The 24744-nt window shown below is 42.5% G+C and overlaps 1 protein-coding gene across 3 annotated transcripts in view; it reads left to right on the top strand.

Moving 5' to 3' along the window:
• Positions 1–23005, top strand: part of Cry1 (cryptochrome circadian regulator 1) — a 57873-nt gene extending 34868 nt beyond the window's left edge. Inside the window, exons 3-14 of one of the 3 annotated variants that reach the window (XM_087556291.1) lie at positions 4887–5029; positions 7620–7804; positions 8463–8551; positions 9901–10041; positions 10125–10436; positions 12357–12508; positions 12818–13020; positions 13119–13217; positions 21226–21297; positions 21386–21493; positions 22390–22432; positions 22776–23005. In XM_087556291.1, coding sequence (XP_087412417.1) covers positions 4887–5029; positions 7620–7804; positions 8463–8551; positions 9901–10041; positions 10125–10436; positions 12357–12508; positions 12818–13020; positions 13119–13217; positions 21226–21297; positions 21386–21489 — 1500 coding nt within the window. In that variant the 3' untranslated portion in view covers positions 21490–21493; positions 22390–22432; positions 22776–23005. 3 annotated transcript variants of the gene reach the window in all.
• The last annotated feature ends 1739 nt before the right edge of the window (positions 23006–24744 follow it).

Here is a 24744-nt window from a genome sequence, read left to right on the forward strand (position 1 = left end):
CTTGTACATGTCATGTGATCAAACTGTTTCAAGGGACTATGCTCTAGGACTGTGAGTCACAGTAAACCCTTTCTATCTTAAGTCGCTTGTGTTTATCACAACAATAGGAAAAGACTAAGACAAGAACATCTGGGATAAAGGATTGTAACATTGACACTTTACTGATGATATAAATTATAGTACTTGGAAGTTTTGTTTTGATTTAATTTGAAAGAGCCTTACTGATCTCCTGGTTTTAGTCCAATGAAAACTTCTCAAATGGAGAATTTGGTCTAAGGGAAATTAAATGAATTGCCCAAGATCATACATGAGTTAGCTCAACTCGGTATCTCAGAGTAGACAGAAGCTGATTTTCCTGACTGACCTTTTATATGCTTTCCTTCCTACTTATTACATATATGCTTCCTACACACACACACACACACACACACACACACACACACACACACTCAGACACATTTACACACATACTCATATATACTCACACACACACTCACACAAACACTCAGACACATTCATACACACATATATACTCACACACACTCAGGCACACACACTCACACACACTCACACACACATACTCACACTCACACCACTCACACCACTCACACACACACTCAGACTTAGAGACACAATCACACACACACTCAGACACACACTCACACACACTAACACACACTCACATACTCAGACACACACTCAGGCACACAGACTCACTCACACACACACACACTCAGACACTCACACACACTCAGGCACACACACTCACACACACTCACACACACACATACTCACACACTCACACCACTCACACACACACTCAGACTCAGAGACACAATCACACACACACTCAGACACACACTCACACACACTAACACACACTCACATACTCAGACACACACTCAGGCACACAGACTCACTCACACACACACACTCAGACACTCACACACACTCAGACACTCACACACACTCACATTCACACACACATTCATACTCACACTCACATACTCATACAAACACACTCACACACACACATCTGCTTATTTTGCAGCTATTTGATTTACAGTATTTTTGTAAAATTGCCTCCTCCCCCATCCCCAGTTTTTTTAAGACAAGGTTTCTCTGTAGACCAGGCTGACCTCAAACTCATAGAGACTCATCTTGCCTTTGCCTCCCCAGTGCTGGGATTAAAAGCTTATGCCACCACGCCCAGAAAAAATAGCAGTATTTCTAATGAAAAAGAGATGTGCCTTTTTCTGAGCAAGAAGGTCTCCAGTGTTGGGAACAAATCAGTATTACTTAACTTTATTTTCCTTCCTTTTGTGTGTGTGTGTGCATGTGTGTGTGTGTGTGTGTGTGTGTGTGTGTGTGTGTGCATGCTAGTATGAAAGAAACAGTTAATACCTAGCTAGTAGAAACTGCTCACTACAGTAGAATTCTCATTAACCTAGGTGTGTGAAAGAGTTTTAACAAGAAAGCAGACTGGAAATAATGGTAATACCTTATCCACAGCTTATAAAAAGTGGAGAAGTAAATGTCTTCTAAGATTTTGGTTATTACAAATACCAACATTTCTATATTGTTTTTAGACAGACCTTTTCATAGGCTAGCAATGTTTTTTGTATTGTGTTGAATTTTCTGCTCTGAGATTAGAAAGAGGGCTCAGTGATTAAGAACACTTACTGCTCTTCCAGAAGACCTGAATTTGGTTTCTAGAACCCACATAACAACTCCTAATCATCTGGAACTCCAGTTCCAGGAGATCCAGTGCCCTCTTCTGGCCTCTGAGAACACTGCATGCATTGTGAAACACTTCATACGTGCAGGCAGAATACTCATACACATAAAAGTAAGAAATTTAAACACATATTTTTAGTTTTTTTCTTCTGGATAGAATTTTATTGTTTCAATCCATCTTATACAGAGTCGGTGGATGGTTTATCAGGGAAAAGTCCTTGTCACCAGGGCTGACAACTTGAGTTTGATCTCTGGACCTACATGGTTAAAGGAGAAAGGTGGCTGCTGCAAGTTGTCCTTTGACCTGCACATGGATGTTGAGGCATGCATGCACTCGCGCTCTCTCTCTCTCTGTCTCTCTCTCTCTCTGTCTCTCTCTCTCTCTATCTCTCTCTCTCTGTCTCTCTCTCTCTCTCTCTCTCTCTCTCACACACACACACACACACACACACACACACACACACACTAATAAATACCTTTGTTAATGAATGCAGTATAGGTACACGAATGCACACACATAGGGAGAGAGCTTCCATTTATTCTGCTTTTCCCCTCAGCAGCATAACAAGAAGAACTCTGTTGGGTTTATTCACTATGTCATCAATCAGTTTGTTGTACCTGGTATTTGTAGAACAGGACATCCAGAAATTACAGAGTAGACAGATACACAAAAGACATTTATCAAAATGGACCACACTCACTCATAAAATAGGTATCAGACAACTGAAGTCTCACAAATTGTACTTTCTAACCTCAACAGAATTAAATTAAAAATCAGATACTAAGTATGGATAAGTCACCTCCAGCAGCACTCGGGGAAGTGAATAGCTTTCAGTATTATAGAAAGGAAGGAATCAAGGAAGTAACTTTTCACCTCAAAGATGGAAAAGGAATAATTAAGCCAATTACAAAAGACGTAGCAGAGAAGGACCTTCCTAGATGTATTTGGTGTGTAAATACATGTGATGTTCAGGGAATGTTCTTATCTCTGGCTTTTCAGTTTTTCTTATAGAGAGATGTTCACTAATTCATTGCCAGGGAAGGAATAGAGATTAATGAGTTTAGGAGAAAGAATTGGTGAGCGCGGTTCAAACAGTTCCTTTTCTCCTCCACTTACACGGCATTCTCCTGCGTGTGCTGGATTAGAGTGACCGCCCTCGGTCACAGCAAGGGAGGGACTGCTTATGATTGACAGAACAGGTCATGTTAAGTACTGCTGTCAGTTCAATAGTAAACCATCAGCAAGCTGGTTTGTCCTAAACCTAGCAATACTTCCTCCAGTTTTACTTTAATAATGATGCTTTTTGTATTTTTACCTTTACCTCTCTGATGTACAGGCCTGAGCTCAAAAAGCAAAACTAGCAGGAAGTATTTTTTATTGACTCACCTCAAACACCAAACACACCTTAAACCTATCAAACTTATTTCTCAAAAAAGTACATAGAACTAATTACAAGTTACTAATTAGGCAAAAGGTTTTCATGACTTAGACAACAAAGGGTTGCTGTTGTTAAACTCCCAGGAGTTCTAAGAAACACAGCTGAGTACAGCAGAACCGGGAGGACCTCAGCTACAGTGCACACAAGTGCACACATGGAAGCCATGGTGCTCACGTTCACTGTGCTCTGTGCTTTCTGCTCACTGCTTCGAAATGCAGACTGGGGCTTTTAGCAGTGCGTCTCGCAAGGTGAACACTTCTCACCAGGGACTCTCAGCTTTAAACCCTGTGTTTCTACTACTTGTCTGTATGTCTTACCATGGGACAAATACGTATGCATAAATATGTATACACAATGTTCTCCACTCTCATTTACATTGTATTCTTAAATTTAAAAGAAAATAGCATGTCTGTACTAACAAATACAAACAAGGTAGTAAAATAAATAATTATTTCTTTCCTCAGTTCTTTTACAACCTTTGAGAGAGGAAAGCCTTTTAAATGCTCTGTTTTTTTTTCTAGTAGTTGCACAGACATCCATATAAGATAACTAATCCACACAGCTTCCTGTCGCTCTAGGGTACGGGTGCTGACGGGGTGTGTGTGTGTGTGTGTGTGTGTGTGTGTGTGTGTGTGTCTCAAAACAGCTGAACATGCACCCATCTATCAGAACTTTAAATGTGTTTATTTTAATCCATTGATTGTTTCTCAAGGATTTCTAGGAAGAAATAGAATAAATGCCTAAATATGCTTTACATGTATGTACTGGGCTGGAGACATGGCCCAGCAGTTAAGAGAGCTTGCTGCTTTTCTACAGGATCCGAGTTCAAATCCCAATACCCACAGTGTTCTAGAACTCGAGCTCCTGGGGATCCGATACCTTCTTCTGGCTTCTATGTTATCCACACACACTTAAAAAAATTAGTTGGAAGTGACCAACTACAAAATGCACACTATGAATGTAGAAGGCTTTATTGGGAACACCTTTGGACTGCTACAATCTGGTATCATATATCAGTTAAGTAATAGTAGCATTATAGGATTTCTTTTCTTTTTTGAAGCTAATCAGAATAGATTTTAGAATTCAATGAAACTTGACTACTTTCTTGAAAAAATCATTTATCTTAGGTCACAGTTTTCTATTTATAGTAACTATAAAGAGATGTAAGTTAATGATACAATATCAGTCAGTACTTGCTGTTTTTATTCTTGGTTCCAAGTTTTTTGCTGTCAACTTTTGTAATGGTCAGAAATAAAATACTCATTCTCAGAAAAACAGTTCTCACCACATCAGCTACCAAAGGTTTGTTAAAGAGCAGTTCTTAGAGTCAGCAGGTATAAGTCCATGTGTTCTGTTTCTGTGAACCTGAGCGTGTGCGTGCCTTTTAAAAAAATAACTTTATCTGCAAAATGCCAAACTGAGGTGGTTTTCATCCAGAATTAAATAAGGTAATGAAAAAAGGATACTACCTAAGTACTTTATATAAAGAGTACGTCTAAGTATATGCTAGGTTTTCTCATGCCAGGCACAAGCCTGAAGTCTGGTTAGCATGCATATGTCATCTGCATATGTTCACATTGATAAATTGTATCATTTCTTCATGTTTGAAATTTGATTTATATGTAATCATTTGATGTAGATTTTGAACTTACTATTATAAGAACATAACTATTAAATCATAATGTGTTGTTGCCTCTTTGTCTTGTTTAGGAATGGAATATTACTAAACTTTCAATTGAGTACGATTCTGAGCCTTTTGGGAAGGAACGAGATGCGGCCATCAAGAAGCTGGCCACTGAGGCTGGTGTGGAAGTCATCGTGCGCATTTCACACACACTGTATGACCTAGACAAGTAAGGCTCTTTTATTGCAAGAAAATATATAATGATATTACCACCTTAGACATTTTTAGGTATACTGTTGAGTGATATTAAATACATAACTGAGTAAGGTTATAAAAATGGGAAATAATAGAATCAAAATTGTAAGAATTAAGAATTAAATGGGTTTATATCAAGCCCTTAGCATTTTACTTAGCTGTTGTGATTTCTATCCACTCAGTTGTAATACCAAAATTGTAGACACAGTGCATAAGATGAAAATATTTAGCACTTCAGTTTTAAATTAAGAAATGCTGTTCACACATTTATTTTACTGCTACCTTGGCCACTATTGCTGTCAGCATAATTAGATTAGCAGCTTATTTGACACATACCCAAGTCTTAGGTCGATATAGTTTGTGATCTTGTTATATGTATGCGAGCTTATCCTTCATTTGGTTGAAGTGAGAACTGAAGTAATAAACTACCCAGTTAGAGGCCTCTGATGTGTGGCATCATCTGCCTGGGTGTCTGCTGCTGGGATGTGTGCTAGTCCCTGGGATGCTTTGACTAGCAGAGTCTGGGGCCAGTTTGAGGTTAGAAAGTAACACGTGCTGACAACTTAGGAGGTTCATGAGCTGTGTAAGTTTACAGTAACTTCTGGCATGAAATTATCTTTATAAACATGAGAATTCAAAATTTATGTATCTATTAAGTTATTTACACATTGTACTAACTTAACAAAACTAATTCTATAAATAACATAACAAACTGATTTTACTTGTGTTAGCAAGTAAATGAATAAAACCATTATTTGATTCAGACAGGCATCTCCCCTCAGTGTTGACTTACATGTGCTAGTCCTTTTGGTAATAAAACTTCTGTCTGATACCAGTTTCCTTAACATCAATGAGTGAGGAGACAGAATAGGATAAGAGATGTTGCTTCAAAGTGGGAGACTCAGCAGTATCATAAAATTAGTTTTTATTGGGTTGGTTATGAATACATACTAAAGGTAGAGTGTGTGTGTGTGTGTGTGTGTGTGTGTGTGTGTGTGTGTGTGTGAAAATCTTGTCTATGAGTTTCAGTTTGCTGGTGGATAATTACGAGACACTTAACAGTGTTGTTGTTGTAACAGTTCTGAATTCAACACACTTCATTATGTAATCTCAAGATATTAAACCAAAACTGTAGGTACAGCAGGGAGGACAGCTTTCCTGGTGGTTTCTCCCTGTAACATAATCAATAATGCGCAAGGTAAAGAAAATACCTAATGCTGGGGATGAAGAAATACTTGATTAGCAGTGTTACTAGTTATGTGATCCTAGCTACTTCATTTAACCCTGTGGAAGGCTTTTGTTTCTACATTGACAGATGGTAAAGCTGGATTTTAACTATAATTATAAGCAAATAGTTATAATAAAAAATATAATTAATTACTCTGAAGCCATGTCTAGACTTAATGCAGACCTTTGTAAGTGCTGCTGCCTTTTCTTTTCCTAGAAGTATGGTGATTGAGGTAGCTAGTGGTCAGCACTAACTGCATAATGCACTTAAACATAAATGACTGAGCATTTGGGGTACTTGTATGCATAGCATTTCTCTCCTTATCCACGAGGGCGTTCCAAAAGCCCCAGTGGATATGCAGAACCACTAATCACATCGAGCCCTGTGTTCCCTGGGCTGTCTGTCTAAAGATCACATCATGATAAAGCTTGGTTGTAAATTATAACTTATGGAGGTTAACAATAATATTGAACAATTAGAACAGTATGCTACAATAAGTTATGTGAGTCTAGACATAGTATTTTTGCAGCACAATTGAACCCAAGTAACTGAAACCACAGAAAACAAAAGCTCACCTAGGGGCTGCTGCTGGATAACAGATACACATGTGCTGAGGTCTGTAACATACAACAGATATATGTGTGTTGATGTCTGTAACATACAACAGATATACATGTGCTGAGGTCTGTAACATACTACAGATACACATGTACTGAGGTCTCCACATACACAGAAAATAGCAGTATAGTCCTCAAGTTCATAGAGGAAATTGGGACCCAAGAGAAGGGCAAGAGGAGACAGGGTTTCACTGTGTAGCACTGGCTGTCCTAGAACTCACTCTATAGAGCAGGATGGCCTTGAATTTATAGGGACCCACCTGCCTCTGCCTCCCAAGTGCTGGGACTAAAGGTGTGCACTGCTGCTGCTAGCAAATTTTACTTTTACTGATTATTTCTTGTTATAATTATCAGCCCGGTTTAGTTTTACTGGTGCCTCTTGAGATTTCTTGAATTGATTAATTTTTCACTTGTCCATTTATATTAATTTTTATATAGGTAGCCTATAGGCTAGTTGAACTACTTTGTTATTATTTAGTTATAATCCTAAATATTTGTCATTAATGATTTGATGTTTGCATATTTTATTATTGACCTCCAGGAATTCAGGAGAATGGTTTTAGATTCATTAACCATTTTTGAACACATTTTCTGGTCATATCAGAAGCTAACATTCAAAAGGTCTTAATTGATAAACTTTCTGATAGTAAACCTTTTTGAGTTTATCAACCAAACTACATAATCATTTACTCACCGTGTCTTATTCACTCTTGTAACAGGATCATAGAACTCAATGGTGGGCAGCCACCCCTAACATACAAAAGGTTTCAGACTCTCGTCAGCAAAATGGAGCCCCTGGAGATGCCAGCAGACACCATCACATCAGACGTGATAGGGAAGTGCACAACCCCTCTGTCCGACGACCATGATGAGAAGTACGGAGTTCCTTCCCTGGAGGAGCTCGGTGAGTGCAGCCCTTGATAATCGTGGTGCTCAGTGCTCGGATTGACAGGCACCAGAGTGTGTGGGCGGCACAGAGTGGACCTGATGGTGGCTAAGGAAAGTCGGAAGGAACGCAGAGTCAGCATGGGCAAGGAGATCTGGGTGGATCTGGGAAGATGGGGGACAGGTAAGGGGAGGGAGTATGATCAGAATACAGTGTATGAGATTCCCAAGTAATTTAAAAATATATTATATTGTAAAATACTTAATAATCACTTGGAAATTTCACGTCTATGTATTTTTACTGGAAGAAGAGAAAAGTAAAGGAGGAAATCAGAGAAAATCCTAGTAACCAAAAGTATCTTGTGCATCCTTAACCTGTGTCCTGCTGTCAGGTGAAGATGTGCGTCCTGAAGATGGGAGCCGAATTGCAGTCTTTGGTGCAGGACTCTGACGTTGGGTGGGGCCAGAGCAGGCCTATTTAGGCCGCACAGTCCCGTGTTGGCCTGTGTAGTCCTCTGTAAGCCAGTGTAGGCCTGTAGAGTGTATTTGTTTATTTTTGCAGAGTAATTTTTTCCCAAGTAAGTGTGGTCAGGTAAAAAAGCTATTTTTGTTGTAGAATAACAACAATATTAATGATGATTTTCCTTCCTTCCTTTCTTTCATTTTTTTCCCCCTAGGTTTTGATACCGATGGCTTGTCCTCTGCGGTGTGGCCAGGAGGAGAAACTGAGGCACTTACACGTTTGGAAAGGCATTTGGAAAGAAAGGTACAATGTAGATTCCAAATGAACATTTCAAACATTATTCCCCCTTGTTTAGATGGCATCAGGCACATCCAGGGAAGCTCACCCCTAAGCTTTACAATCGGAAAATACTGTCGACAAAGAAGACTGACAGAAGTGGTTACCACAGCACAGATCTAGTGTTCTGAAATCCCTGTTAGTCCTCGCTTCCATGCCCTTCCTCCCTCTTGGTTGTTCCCAGAGCTGGTGCCATGCTGTTGCTTCTGTCCTTTCTACCTGTCCCAGCAGACCTGGCGACCCAGAGTGGGGTTCTGCCTCAGCACTGCTCCTCTGGCCCGACACCAGTGGATTCCATGACACCATTTCACTTGTTCATTTTGTTAGTCTCACTGTTAATACACATTGACTGTACAAATTAACAAGACCCACACACATTGATCGTGTTCATCCGCCCCCTCTGATACTGTGCTGATAACCCTCTTCCTTGCACTCTCTGGCCACTTAATAAAGCTTAGTCTGTAAGTTAGATGCATCAGGAGATTAATGTACTCACTAATGGTAAGATAGTGTAACTGTGGTCTACTATAATGTCATTTAGAACCTGTCAGTTATTTGTGGAATTCTCCTTTTAATGTTTTCCGACTGTCATTTGACCGTAAGCATCTGAAACCTTAGGAAAGGCAGTGGTGGACAAGGCACGCCACTGAATTCCACGTGTACCTCAGTGTTCAAAGACAGGATGAAGGTGCTTTACTCTTGACCCTGGAATCTGATGGTCATTTAATGTACATGAGTGCATGTTGCACGTGGATGGCCTCAGGGAAAGAAAGCTCACCTTTTAAAGTCCCTGTCTAAGATTACTAAATCAGAGATTTATAGCTGGGATAATAACATATTCCTCAAAATCCTCAGTTTTGAGAGTGTGTATGTGTGTGTGTGTCTCTGTGTGTGTATGTCTGTGTCTGTGTGTGTATGTGTGTGTGTGTCTGTGTCTCTGTGTGTGTCTGTGTCTGTGTGTATGTGTGTGTGTATGTGTGTGTGTGTCTGTGTGTCTGTGTGTGTTTGTGTGTGTCTGTGTGTTTGTGTGTGTCTGTGTCTGTGTGTGTCTCTGTGTGTGTGTGTCTGTGTGTGTCTCTGTGTGTATGTGTGTGTGTGTCTGTCTGTGTGTATGTGTGTGTGTGTGTGTCTGTGTCTCTGTGTGTATGTGTGTGTGTGTCTGTGTGTATGTGTGTGTCTGTGTGTGTCTGTGCGTCTGTGTGTCTGTCTTCAGGCTTGGCAACAGGTGCTTTACACACTGCCGAGCTGTCTCACTGGGGTAGTTCTTAACATTCTTCTAATGTGGTTAAAGAGGGTAATTGTCTCTGTGTTTCCAGGCCTGGGTGGCAAACTTTGAAAGACCTCGAATGAATGCAAACTCCCTGCTCGCAAGCCCAACTGGACTGAGTCCTTATCTCCGCTTCGGTTGTTTGTCATGTCGGCTATTTTATTTCAAACTAACAGATCTCTACAAAAAGGTATTATCTTAAATCAGAGTATATTTTTTGAAATACTTAAAAGTTTTTTTTCTGACAGTACTTTTTTGTTGTTTTAATCACAGGTAAAGAAAAATAGTTCCCCTCCCCTTTCTCTTTATGGGCAACTCCTGTGGCGTGAATTTTTTTATACAGCAGCCACAAACAACCCACGCTTTGACAAAATGGAAGGGAACCCCATCTGTGTTCAAATCCCTTGGGACAAGAATCCCGAGGCTCTGGCCAAATGGGCAGAAGGCCGGACAGGCTTTCCGTGGATTGACGCCATCATGACACAGCTTCGTCAGGAGGGCTGGATCCACCATCTAGCCCGACATGCAGTTGCCTGTTTCCTGACCCGCGGCGACCTATGGATCAGTTGGGAAGAAGGGATGAAGGTAAATGTTCTGACTGACGAGAGTTTGCAGGAGTCTAGCTATACTGAGATGTGCACAGCTGAGGTCTGAGCAGCCTGCGAGGCTGAGTAAAGGGAAGCTTCACCAACTCAAGCATCGTGGGCTGCAGTGTGAGATGGGGAAGAGCAGGACCTGTGCGGCGCACTTGTCTGTCCTGTAGTTTGACTTTCCAGTGGATAAAGCACATAATGCCCACAGTATAGGCCCAGTTTTCAAGAGCAAGGTGTTGAACTCAGACAAGGGCTAGCTAAATGGCTTAACCATAAGTCATCCCTACAGTCAAACCATCCTTCTCTTAAGAGAGCTGTCACTGTTTAGCACTCTGGCCTTGTGTGGTAGTGCAGGCCTGCAGTCCATACTACATGATAGACATCAGAAGACCCGGACTGCAAGGCCACCCTCACTTGCACCCTTGGCTATAGCATCAGCTTGTCTTTAAGAGTAAGGAAAGTAATTTATTGATTTATTGGATAGCTGTATCTATAGGTGGCAGTCTCTGTCATACTCACCCATGAGCTCTTAGAAATAGTGAGTTCACATTACATGAACTGTAAGCTCTCTGTCATCGTTAAACTAAAGACCTGTATCATGAGTTACCTGTCTAGCTACATCATCAATCTTTCCAATTCAAGGAATGTTTATTTTAAAAACCTTTTTAAAATTTATGTGTGTATGGGTGGGTTAGAGGACAACTTGTTGGTTCTCTCCACCATGTGGGTTCTGGGACTTGAACTCAGTTGTCAGACGTGGCAGCAAGCCCCCTTACCCAGCGAGCCATCTCACCTCCTCAGGAACTGTTTCTAATCCTGTTCTTTGGTTTTTAGTTGTTAAGGGTTTGTTTCCCATCTTGTATTATCTTCTAGTACCTAATTAACACATTATTAATACATTATTTAATTTATTAATACATTATTTAGTTATATTTTCTTTGGATCAGAGAATTTGAAATGTAAACTATCATGCTACTGCATTTATGGTGCCGTGTAGTGGCATGTTTCCTCTGTCCATGCAGTACACCCAGGCTTTTAGATTTTGCGTTATGATTTATTTGATGATTTTTTTTTTGCTTTCTTAAACATGGGATACTAATCTTTTTTTAATCTACTATATCTTACAGCTCTTTAAAACTCAATAATTTGAGTAATTTTTACTTTCCCCACAGTAGTAGAAGTCCAAGGTCATTGTCTTAGTTATTTCTCTATTGTCATGACCAAACACTATGATCAAGGAAACTTATAAGCAGAGGCATGTAATTAGGGCCATGGTTTCAGAGAGTGGTAGAGTCTGTGACCATCTTGATGGGTGGCACAGCAGCAGGGAGGCAGGTGTGAATGTGGAGCAGGCGTTAAGAGCTTACACCTGATCCACAGGTACAGAGCAGAGAGAGGGAGGGAGGGAGGGAGGGAGGGAGGGAGAGAGAGAGAGAGAGAGAGAGAGAGAGAGAGAGAGAGAGAGAGAACACCCAGAAAATGATATGGGCCTTTAAAACCCTAAGCCTACTGCCAGTGACTGTCTTCAAAGAGGACACACTTCCTAGTCCTTCCCAAACACTTCCAGCTATAGAGCAAGTGTATGTTGTCGTTCCCCAACCCATCTGCCTCTGTCTCTCTTACACACACACACACACACACACACACACACACACACACACACACACACACACACACACTTGTGCACCCGTGGGGGCTCTCCACAGTTATAAAAGTAAATTCTATCCAGAAAGCTGTATTTCCTGTGTATTCTCTCCCAGACATTGCTTATTAGAACGCAGCATATATTTTGGAATGTTTAATTTTCAGTTCTGCCTAGATTTTCCTGTCGAGTTTTGATCTACAGTGACCTTCAAAATGCTGTTTTGGGTAATTGTGTGTGGGAATTGATTGGTCACTGCTCCTTCCACAGGTCTTTGAAGAATTACTGCTTGACGCCGACTGGAGCATCAATGCTGGGAGTTGGATGTGGCTGTCCTGCAGTTCCTTTTTCCAACAGTTTTTCCACTGCTACTGCCCTGTTGGTTTTGGTAGGAGGACAGACCCCAATGGAGACTATATTAGGTAAGGCAAGGGTGGTTAGTGTTCAGTTGGAAGTAGCTAATCCAAGGAAGAGCTTTCGTCCTTAAGCAGCACTAGTATTCTCTAGTCTTTTGGGGCATGGTGACACACACCTTTAATCCCAGCACCCGCAGGCAGAGGTAGGCTCATCTCGAAATTCAAGACCTTTATTCTTGATGGGCAGCAGAACTGAGAAGAATAATACATTATTTAAGTGATACTGATTTGCTTTTTGTCATTCATGGTTGATAATTTGTTGTAATGTGCTTATAGTACAGTTCATTTAAAAAATTCTCTACCTTCTCCCAAAAGGCGTTATTTGCCTGTCCTAAGAGGCTTCCCTGCAAAATATATCTACGATCCTTGGAATGCACCAGAAGGTATCCAGAAGGTAGCCAAATGTTTGATAGGCGTTAATTATCCCAAACCAATGGTGAACCATGCCGAGGCAAGTCGACTGAATATTGAAAGAATGAAGCAGATCTATCAGCAGCTCTCCCGCTACAGAGGGCTAGGTATGTCAGTTCCTTATGGGCGTCTCCTGTCAGTGCAGGCCTAGCTGTCATTGATTTCTTTCTTGGTCAGAATTTAACAGGAAAATGTCTCCCTTCAGGTCTCCTTGCCTCAGTCCCTTCTAATCCTAATGGGAACGGAGGGCTCATGGGCTATGCTCCTGGAGAGAATGTCCCCAGCGGTGGCAGTGGTGGCGGAAGTAAGTGAGACAGTTCTAGACATGGGGACATGGTAAAGAGGGGACAACCGAGTACATGCTCCTGTGGGCCTTGTTGGAATAGGTTTGACTTTTTGAAAAGCTGTCTTTAAAATTAAAAGTTGTTTGTGTACATGCATACAGGTGCATATGTATCCCTACCTCCCTCCCTCCTTCGGCAAAGATGTTAAATATGCAAAATAGCATTGCATGTAGTTGATACCGAGTCAGACTAAGACTTGTAAAGTGAATGATACAGGGTTTTGTTTTTATGTGGTCCTAGAGCAAGCTCAGGTAAGTGCTGTACCACCACGAACTCCACCATCAAGATCAGCTTGAGTGTAGAGTGAAACTCTGATCTCGTTTCAGAATGTTCATTACTTTTTACTCTTACTGAGTGCACACATCTAGAAGGCAGTCTAAACCGTTGTTAGTCTGCAGAGAGCGGACCAATTACCATATGTGTGCTTCATCCTTTTGCACGTGAGTCTGTCATACAAAGTCTTTCTGAGAAACCGTTTAGTTTCTTAATCAGTTTTCAGTGTCTGTGATAGTAGCATCGAAAGTCCCTCTATGAGCTGAGAGGTGGCTCAGTGGCTCAGAGTGTTTGCTGCTCTTACAAAGGACCCAAGTCAGATTCCCAGATCACAGCACACATCTCACAACTGCCTGTAACTGCAGCTTCAGGAATCTGACACCCTGTGCTAGCCTTTTCAGATACCTGCACACACACACACACACACACACACACACACACACACACTGTACTTAAAAACAAGCAGACACAATGTAACTATCTGTAGTTAGTTAAAAATACATATCTGTAGTCCTTAGAAGTCAGTGTATGGTGGAAATTTGCATCCATTCAAGCAAAACTCATGTGAGGCAGAATAATGAGACTCAAAACAAACATCTCTTCAGAAATGCTTTTTTATTTTAAGGTACAGCATGTTCTAAGCTATTATTAAAAATAAAGCTTTTTCTTCTTCTTCTTTTCTTTATGGTGCTGAGAATTGAAGCCAAAACTTTTTTTTTTTTTTTTTTTTTTTTTTTTATTAACTTGAGTATTTCTTATATACATTTCGAGTGTTATTCCCTTTCCCGGTTTCCGGGCAAACATCCCCCTCCCCCCTCCCCTTCCTTATGGGTGTTCCCCTCCCAACCCTCCCCCCATTGCCGCCCTCCCCCATAGTCTAGTTCACTGGGGGTTCAGTCTTAGCAGGACCCAGGGCTTCCCCTTCCACTGGTGCTCTTACTAGGATATTCATTGCTACCTATGAGGTCAGAGTCCAGGGTCAGTCCATGTATAGTCTTTAGGTAGTGGCTTAGTCCCTGGAAGCTCTGGTTGCTTGGCATTGTTGTACATATGGGGTCTCGAGCCCCTTCAAGCTCTTCCAGTTCTTTCTCTGATTCCTTCAATAGGGGACCTATTCTCAGTTCAGTGGTTTGCTGCTGGCATTCGCCTCTGTATTTGCTGTATTCTGGCTGTGTCTCTCAGGAGTGATCTACATCCATCTCCTGTCGGTCTGCACTTCTTTGCTTCATCCATCTTGTCTAATTGGGTGGCTGTATATGTATGGGCCACATGTGGGGCAGACTCTGAATGGGTGTTCCTTCAGTCTCTGTTTTAATCTTTGCCTCTCCCTTCCCTGCCAAGAGTATTCTTTTTCCTCATTTAAAGAAGGAGTGAAGCATTCACATTTTGATCATCCGTCTTGAGTTTTGTTTGTTCTAGGCATCTAGGGTAATTCAAGCATTTGGGCTAATAGCCACTTATCAATGAGTGCATACCATGTATGTCTTTCTGTGATTGGGTTAGCTCACTCAGGATGATATTTTCCAGTTCCAACCATTTGCCTACGAATTTCATAAACTCGTTGTTTTTGACAGCTGAGTAATATTCCATTGTGTAGATGTACCCCGTTTTCTGTATCCATTCCTCTGTTGAAGGGCATCTGGAAGCCAGAACTTTTATGCTGGGAGAAAACATTCTACACACTGAGCTGTATTCCCAGTCTGAGAATACAATCCCTTTAAGAAGTAACTATTTGTAATCAGAAAGTTCTTATGTCTCTATGAAAGCAGCATGTGTGCTGTCTTCTAAGGATTAAGTTTTGTGGGGAAGAAGACATGTTTTTGTCTTGCACCCAGAAGTAGAGGATTGGGCTACCTCTGACAGTGATCTCCAGGGCCGTTAGTGGTGCGTCCTCGCTTGGTGTTTGAGACACCATCCTGGGAAGGTCGGCCAGTCAGCTTACAAGGCCTCGCAGTGTGGAAGCTCCTGCATAAGACTGAGTGCAGCTGAGCCCCTTCTGCATCAGGAGGCCTGCTCTGCAGATGCGTTTCTGTGTGTGCTGTTTATAAGGTAAAATAGTTCACAGCTGGGACCTGACTCACCTGAAAACAGCTGTCAGTGGTGACAGTTTGCTGCAGATCTGTTCCCCTGCAGCCCCTATAATTTGAAGCAAGTCTCTGTATGTTGTTTTGAAAGTCCTTTCAGATCTCTTGTTCAGTTCTCGGCCTGCCTTGTCAGCCCCCATACAAGTGTGAGAGGCAGAAGCTCTGGGGAGGGCCCTGCTGACAGGCAGGAAGCAGAGGGTGGGCGCTGGTTGGCTGTAGGTGCCTGGGGTGAACTGTGCTGGGACACACTGCCCCCGAGCCGTTATTAGGAGTTATCCTGAGGCTCATCACCATCGCAAGTTAAACTGAGCTGACTTGGCTTCATAAATTTATTTAAAAATCCTTTTCAGGTTACAGAAGAATTACTCATGAAATTACTGTAATTGTATAAATGTTTGCCGACACTGCCTTTGGGGATGTTTCTCTGAGGCGTTTAAAAGACATAAAGAATAAACCACATAGCACTTCCAGTCTAAAGTGTGGAGGGGAAAAGGTGAAGCCCTCTAGGTTGCTGCCTCATTGAATAGCATACCAGGGAGAGCGCACCGAGAGCCAAGGGAGCAGACACACACACACACCTCAAAATAAATGTTGTTAACGTAAACACAGAGACTGGAAGCCTGTGCCACATTCTCAGTCATTGTATTATGGTAAGTAAGGGGGAGAGGGGTCACTTCAGCTCACCACCCGTGGCAAGGAAGTGATGAAGACAGAAACTGCAGGCAGCTGGTCACATGACACCCACAGTGGAGAAGCAAATGGGGGATATTGCTGCTCCGCTCGCCGTATTCTATTCAGCGGGGATCCTAGCCCATGGTTAGATGCTACCCACGAGCATGCCCAGAGACTGTCATGTTGACAGTGTTACCACTGTAGCCATTCAGATGACTGCATGAAGGCCTGTCACCACTCCTTTCCCATACTGCGCACGAGCCTGTAATGAACAGTAGGCAGAAGTGATTCATTTTAGGAGGAAACAATAAAATAATAATCTCCAGTGTAATTTAGAAAACTCGGAAAAGTGTAAAAGAGAAAAAATGCCTTGTATAGTTCCCATTAATGTAGTCCTTACTAAAACGCCAGTGTGTTTCTTTTCAGAATCCTTTTTTGTTTGAGAATTTCATAGATGCATGTAGTGTTTGATCAAACCCACCCCTTCCCTTTCCTCCAGTCCCTCACCCTCACACGGGCTATTCCAGTTTCCTGTGCTCTGCTTCTAAAGCCAAGAATCCATGTGGTGCTTCCCGTGCATAGCTGTCCATGAGCCTGGGGTGTCTCTCAGGACCCACATCCCTGAAGACAGCTGGCTCCTCCTAGCCACCTTCAGTTGCCAGTAGCCCCTCAGCTAGGGTGGGAGTTATGAACGCCCACCCACATCAGCGCTGGGATTTTGTGTGCCCTGACTTTTGTCAGGTCTTGTGCATGCAGTCATAGCCCTTGTAGTTCCTGTTCCAACACTTTCTGGAACAAGTTTGTTTTCCCCAGTGCAGGCATCAAACCCAAAGTTGTGTGCATGCTCTGGAGTCTACCAACTGATCCACGCCTTTTTCCCAAAAATAAGCAGATTTTGTTTAGAGATGGCACCTTATCATGGAGCCTAGTTTAACCTCAAGTCAAGAGCAGCCTGCTGCAGCTTCCTGAAACCTGAGATCACAGGTTACATCCCCACCCTTGGTAGGAAATCCTTTTTTCTTTTTAAGTGAATTTCAGGTGGGCAAGTTGCCTCAGAAAAGTACATGCCACCAAGCCTGACCCACCTGAATTTGACCCTTAAGATCCACATGATAAAAGGACAGAACCCCCCCCCCACACACACACACACACACAGAGTGGGAACATGGTATTTTCATTTCATTATCTCTTACATGCTCTCAGCATTTTTTGTGTAAACTGCAGTAAAGACCCTGAAGACACAGATTTAGGGATTTCTCTCCCTTCCTTCATTCCTCCCTCCCTCGCTTCCTTCCTCCCTCCCTCCCTTCTTTCCTTCCTCCCTCCCTTCCTTCCTTTCTCCCTCGCTTCCTTCCTCCCTCCCTCGCTTCCTTCCTTCCTCCCTCGATTCCTTCCTTCCTCCCTCCCTTCCTTCCTCCCTCGCTTCCTTCCTTTCTTCTTCCCTCGCTTCCTTTCTTCCTTCCTCCCTCGCTTCCTTTCTTCCTTCCTCCCTCGCTTCCTTCCTTCCTCCCTCCCTCCCTTCCTTCCTTCCTCCCTCCCTTCCTTCATTCCTCCCTCCCTTGCTTCCTTCCTTCCTCCCTTGCTTCCTTCCTTCCTCCCTCCCTCCCTTCCTTTCTTCATTCCTCCCTCCCTCCCTTCCTTCCTTCCTCCCTCGCTTCCTTCCTTCCTCCCTTCCTTCCTTCCTTCCTCCCTCGCTTCCTTCCTTCCTTCCTTCCTTCCTCCCTCGCTTCCTTCCTTCCTTCTTTCCTTCCTCCCTTCCTTCCTCCCTCGCTTCCTTCCTTCCTTCCTTCCTCCCTTCCTTCCTTCCTTCCTCCTTCCTTCCTTCTTTCCTTCCTTCCTTCCTTCCTCCCTTCCTTCCTCCCTTCCTTCCTTCCTTCCTCCTTCCTTCCTTCCTTCCTCCCTTCCTTCCTTCCTGTGTGTATATCCAGCTGTTTTAACTCAGTACAGTATTTTCAGGGTTATTCACTTAGTTGCTAAAGAATGAAAAACTGAAACTAAAGTTAATATTTTGTGCCTTTTCTAAGGACCTTCCTATGACTCTTACCAAAAGTTGGTCTGTCCCTCCTCAGAGCCACTGATAGCACTGTCATTAGTAAGCCCGCTTACTCCTGGACTCTGAGCTCTGTACTGTAGATCCTTTGTCTTCACAGTAGTTATATCCGTAGTGTCTGCAGCAGCTGTGTGAGACACACATGAATAAAGCAACAAGGGAAGTGTACGTCCTGTAAGTGAGGATGCATTGTTAGCAGGAACTGATGCACCTGGAAGGCTCTCAAGGTCAAAGCCAGCCTGAACTACGTGATATGACCTGATCTCAAAAAGAGATGTATTTGCTGTCCTGAGCATGAACTCACCGTGTATCTGTCTCTGGATATGCATGTCAGCGACATTAAAGTGCACTAGAACCCTTCATGAAGGTGTAGATAGTGCTGTACCATCATGCATGGCAACAGTTTCTAAACACGGTGACCCTTATCCACATACATGCTCACATGTTGTATGTTTCCAGTATAAGTAGAAAATGGCCACTCTGTAAACAACAGCATCAAAATTTAAAACAAAATCCCCATGAAGTAAAGTGTCAAAGTTCTTCTTTCTTTTTTGTTCGTTTTTGTTTGTTTTTCTTTTTGTTTTGTTTTGTTTTTCTGAGACAGAGTTTCTCTGTGTAGCCTGGCTGTTCTGGAACTTGCGCTGCAGACCAGGCTGACCTCAAACTCAGAGAGATCTGCCTCTGAGTGCTGGGATCAAAGACGGGTGCCACCACCACCTGGCTGGCTTCTTTATTATAGTATGGAGCTATCCCTTCCCAGGGATGGAGGTTGTTATCTGTGATCCAAGGAAGCCAATTGTCAGATTCTGAGTACCTGAAAAATGGAATTCCTTATCCAAAAAAGAACCTTTTGAGCATTTAGTAGAAGTAAATCGTCTTGAAGCAGCATGCACAGGCCTACGTGGGTCCTCTGCATGTATATTAAATATAGCTTTCAACTTAGTATTTGTATCCGAGTCCTGTGTCTCGTCCTCCCTGTGCCTGCGCCCGCATGTTTTCCTTCTGTTGGGTTTTCTGTCCAGCCTCGATGGGATGGACTTTGCTTTATCTTATGATGCTTTATTTTGTTGAAGGTGGTTCTTATCTCTTCGAGAAGCCTGTCCTTTTCTAAGGAGAGACAGAAAGGGAGAGGATTAAAAGTCTGTGCCACCACCACCCGGCCAGAATCGATTTTCAGTAACAGGAAAAATAAAATGACTGGGTGTCTTTTCAGTATTCATTTGTTTATTTTTTTTAAATGGGGTTTTGCTGTGTAGCCATAGATAAGCTGGAACTTGCTGTGTAGATCAGGCTGGGCTCAGACTTGTGGTAGTCTTCCTGCCTTGACCTGCCCAGTATTAAGATTGCAAGTATACACCACTCTGCCAGCAAAACAAGGAAAGTCTTGGGGTGACAAATCCATGCGCCGTGTGGCTATATGTCCTTTTTCTCTCTGGTCTGTTTTGAATTATTGTTTATTTGTTTTGAAACTATTTCATGTAGCCCTGTCTGCTGTTGACTCTCTGTGTGTTCAGCAAGGACCCCTTGAACTTGTTCTACCTCCTGCTTTTGTCTCCCATTCCTGGGATTACAGTATGTACCACACCCAACTTGCATATACCTTTCATAGTCTGGGCACTGAGCGAAGGAACATGTTTCTGTGAAGCTTTTCTGCTCTAGAAGTCAGTTTCCTTATAGGATGGCTTCCTTTTTGGAAGGCTTGTTAAATTGCTTAAGCAACTGCTCCATGTGAGGTTCTTGCCTTTGTGATCTGAATTGTGTAGCTCTCATCTCCACTGAAACACATTTTTAAAGGGCTCCGACAGAAGGATGTGGCACCAAAGGGCAGGGTGAAGGTCCGACATCTTCCTCATTGTGTTCCTCCGTGTGTTTTCCCTTCCTGGTCACTGTCTTAGTTAAGGGTTTTACTGCTGTGAACAGTCACCATGACCAAGGCAGCTCTTACAAGGACAGCATTTTGTCAGGACAGGAACGAGGCAGCATCTCAGCAGGCATGGGTCAGGAGGAGCTGAGTTCTACATTTTTATTGAGGGCTGCTAGGAGAAGACTGATTTCTGAGCAGCTAGGACGAGTGACACACCTACTCCACTGAGGCCACACCTGCGAATGGTGCCATGCCATAGGCCAAGCAGGTGCAAACCATCACAGTCACATGTCCAGCTATCACCTGGTTTAAAACCCTGTGCTAGAAAAGGAAGCCTGAAGAGAGGGCTCAGCAGTTAAGAGAACACACTTGCACTTGCCAAGAGCCTGAGTTCAGTTCCCCACCTCCACTTTGGGTGGTTCATAACTGCCTCTAACTCCAGCTTCGGGGGATGCTGATACCCCTGACCTGGGTGGGCACCTGCATGCATATGCACACACCCACATAACTAAAAATACAGTAACCCTTTAAAAAAATAACAGACGATGGCTCACTCGGCAAAGTGCCCGCTGTGCAAGGACTCACACATGAAGACTAGGTGTGGCGGTGCACATGTCACACTGACAAGAAAGAGGCAGACCAGGAAGGAGCCCACTGGCCACGCAGTCTAGCCAGGCGGTGAGCTCTGGGCTCAGTGAGAGACTCTGTCTGAAGAACTAAGCTAGAGAGAAAGACACCTAACATCAACCTCTGGTTTACACACATACAAGCACACACATGACATGTACTACACACAAAAATAATACATGTGAACACTGCATTCAAAATGAAAATAAAAGAACCAGTGGCTTTTGCCTTGAACTGTCAACAGTTTTCTTGATTGGAGATTGTGATGTTTTGACTGAGTTAAAATTGAGAAAAATTTAGAACTAAACTTAAATACAAAAGCTAAAAATTGACTTTACAGTCCTAATACATATATATGTCTTAAGTTTTTAAGTCATTTTCTTTTGTTTTAAATCCAGACTGCTCTCAAGGAAGTGGTATTTTACACTATGCTCACGGAGACAGTCAGCAAACTAACCCACTAAAGCAAGGTAAGACAGTGCGCTCGCTCGCTCGCTCGCTCGAGCCCGCCGCACTCTCCCCCTTAGCCCAGCTCACGCTTGCTCTGTAAATGTGTAGGAAGAAGCTCCATGGGCACTGGCCTCAGCAGCGGGAAGCGCCCAAGTCAGGAAGAGGACGCACAGAGTGTTGGCCCCAAAGTCCAGCGACAGAGCAGTAACTGATACGGTAAATACTTAGGTTTTTCTCTTCCCTGCTTTAGTAGTGTCTGTAACTAAAATTAAGTAATTCCATGTGAGGACTGATCTGTTCTCTACCATATGAGCAGTTGTAGTAAGCGCAGTTAGTGATTGAACAGGAGAGGAGCGCCTGTACTGGACACAGCACTGAACTCACAGCCAGGCTCCCAAACCACTGTGTGTCAACTGGAGACGCGTATGGCTCTGAAGAGGACATGGCTCTCTGAGGCTAGAACTATAAGCCTTCTCCTTTCAATAACCTAATAAGATCCCTCTCAGACCCTCCCTGGAGCCTTTACTCTAAACATTGATCTGTAAGGAGGGAAGGGTTTGAGAAGGGTATCGCAGGCCAGCCTCATACTGCACATATCCTCCTGAGCCCTCTTCCCAAATGCTAGGACTGCAGACCCTGTAAGCTCAGTCCATCCTTTTATCTTCTGTCCTGCTGCTTTGAAAACCCCATCGTTAATTTTTAATTAGTGCTGGGCCTTGTTAGAAGTAGCAAAAATCGGGGTTGGGGATTTAGCTCAGTGGTAGAGCGCTTGCCTAGGAAGCGCAAGGCCCTGGGTTCGGTCCCCAGCTCCAAAAAAAGAAAAAGGAAAAAAAAAAAAAAAGAAGTAGCAAAAATCGTGCCTACATCCAATTTAATTCAATTTATGATGCTGTTTTGTGACTCAGTTAATAGGAAAAGTATTTACCTTCTACCTTGTCAGTTTTTAAAGATTTTCATGCTTTCGGTTATCTTAAACTCCTTACGTTATTATTTTTATGCCAACCTTACTATACGTTTCCTGAAGTGAAAGTTGGTAAATGCTCAGCAGTCTTGTGTCATTTAGTTCTCTGCAGTGAAGTTTTACTTGTTTTTTTTCCCCCTTTAAATCACAGAAAGCATGCGGGAGGAGTCCTCGCAGCTGAAGTTGGTGGGAGAGTCAGTACTTCTCATTTAAATTATTTAAAAATGTCATTCATTCATGGAAAACAGTTATATTTTGAACATATTATTTCTAATATTTCTGTGGTTTTTAACTTTTTAATGAATGTCACATAGGACAAGTGGTAATTTGTATATAAAGAACTTGGTAAAAAATTTGCTTAATGTAAATATAGCCACAGTTAGAATAGACTCATCAGTATATTTTTGATAATTTTTCATGTATGGTAAAAGTTAAAGTTAACAGATATTCTGATATAAATCTCAAGAGTTTTGAGAGTCATTGTGGGAAAATGGGAAGTTTTTAGACTTTCTTAAAAAGACTTTGTTAAAATTTTAGGACACATTTTTCCAGACATCATTGTTTGACCTAATTTTGCAGTCTTTGATAATACTGCTTTAGAAGCTCCGTGGAATCAGTGCGAACGCTCCTGTCTGCGTGGACAGTCTGTGTTACAGCCCGTGCAGCTGCTCTGACTCGCACTGTGCACTGTGCCCAGCCCCTTTGTCTCCCTCCTTGTTCATTTCCAGCTACCGTGACTTTGTTATTAAAGTATATGCAAATATGGAGTCTCGTGTACTTGTGTTCATTTTCATTCTGTTTGCTTGGTAAGAGGATTGTTGTGTGAGGTATGATTAGATTACAGATATAGAAGGCACGTGTCACCATTTTGAATAAAAGAATAGGCACTCCCACCAGCAGACAGTATCTTTAGAATGATCTGGAAAGCAGATTTACAGCCTGGTTTGTTTGTTCTCACAGAAGGGGTTCTGTCGATGTAAGTTGCTGTGTGAGGCAGCAGCTAAGAGTGTGGGTTCAAAGTGAAAGCTTTGGGATCCTGGACAAGACTTTCCTTGCTGTCTCCATTTCTCCGTCTTAAATGGGAGTAAGAAAGAATCTGCTTTATAGTTGAGTTTCATGTCAAGAGCTCTTAGTACTGCAGGGTGTACAGCCTCATCCAGTATGTTAGCTGCAGGCTGCAGGCTGCATGGTGCTCTGGATTACACGAGCCAGCCCCCCACTGGCCCCACTGTCTCTCCCTTACTGGGCTCTATTAGGCACTTTTATACTAAAGGCTGTATTGATTAACCATTGGCTTTTTACTTTCCTGTCCTCAGTATAGTGGGTCATAATAGAGCATTTGCCTAGTATGTATAAGGAAGGCTCTATGTTCAGTCCTTACTAACAGATGTTTTTATATGACAAGTATTTTTAAAATATATACTGAATAACAAGTTAATAGTGCTCAATAAATTCCAACAGTCAGAAAGTCAAGATTGTCTTTCACTAACTCCTCCTGTGGAGCTGCAAGTCATAGGCTCAGGGTCATCACCATCTGGGGGAGCAGACTCATTTCTGATATCATCTCGCCTTGGCACAGGAACAGTTCAGCCATGTGGGCAGCTGGGTGTTGTTGGGTGACATGTTTTCTCCCCAGAGATTTTCTGAAAGCTGTCCAGAAGGAATCACTGAAGGTAAAGAGGTATGGTTCAGAGTTCCAGTCTGACAACGATTCTTGAATACAGCATTCTGCCCCTAGTCTGCCGAGTTAAGTCACCAAAATTCTACCAGAGGTTGAAGTATTAAAGTTACTGTATTTAGGGGGTTGGGGATTTAGCTCAGTGGTAGAGTGCTTGCCTAGCAAACACAAGGCCCTGGGTTCAGTCCCCAGCTCCGAAAAAAAGAAAAAGGAAAAAAAAAGTTACTGTATTTAAGCCATGTGTGGTACATACCTTTGATTCTAGCATGGGAGGCAGAGGCAAGTGGACCTTGAAGTTCAAGGCCAGCCTGGTCTACTGAATGAGTTCCAAGACAGCCAGGGCTCCACAGAGAAACCCTATCTTAAATTATTATTAATAATAATATTTGGCTTTCTGACTTTAGCTTAAGAACAATTTTATTAGAGTTTAAGAGACAACATAATACAGGTTAGGTAAAAATTCTGGCAATGCCAGGAAGAGAAAGAGAAAAGGTCATGGCTTTTAAATTGGGTGTGGAATAGAAGTACCATAGATTGTTAAGAAGGGAGCAGGCATGCCAAGAGTGCAAGCAGCTTCGTGAGCAGAGGGAAGACCCAGCTTCCTGAATCCTTGAATTGTTACTACTTCACACTTCGGGGAATTGAAGGAACCAGGCTTTTGAATTAATGTAGTTACCTTGTTTTTCTCATGTCCTTACAGTAGTAACTTTCACAAGTGCAAGAATGATAACCATTGTTTAGCTACGTCTAGGTTGCTGTGATAAACATTCAATGCAGCTTACAAAAGCATTTAATGTGGATAATCTCAGAGAGTTACAGTTCATGATT

Source organism: Rattus norvegicus, chromosome 7, assembly GCF_021556685.1.
Source record: "Rattus norvegicus strain SHRSP/BbbUtx chromosome 7, alternate assembly SHRSP_T2T, whole genome shotgun sequence".
In the NCBI taxonomy this organism is placed as follows: Eukaryota; Metazoa; Chordata; class Mammalia; order Rodentia; family Muridae; genus Rattus; species Rattus norvegicus.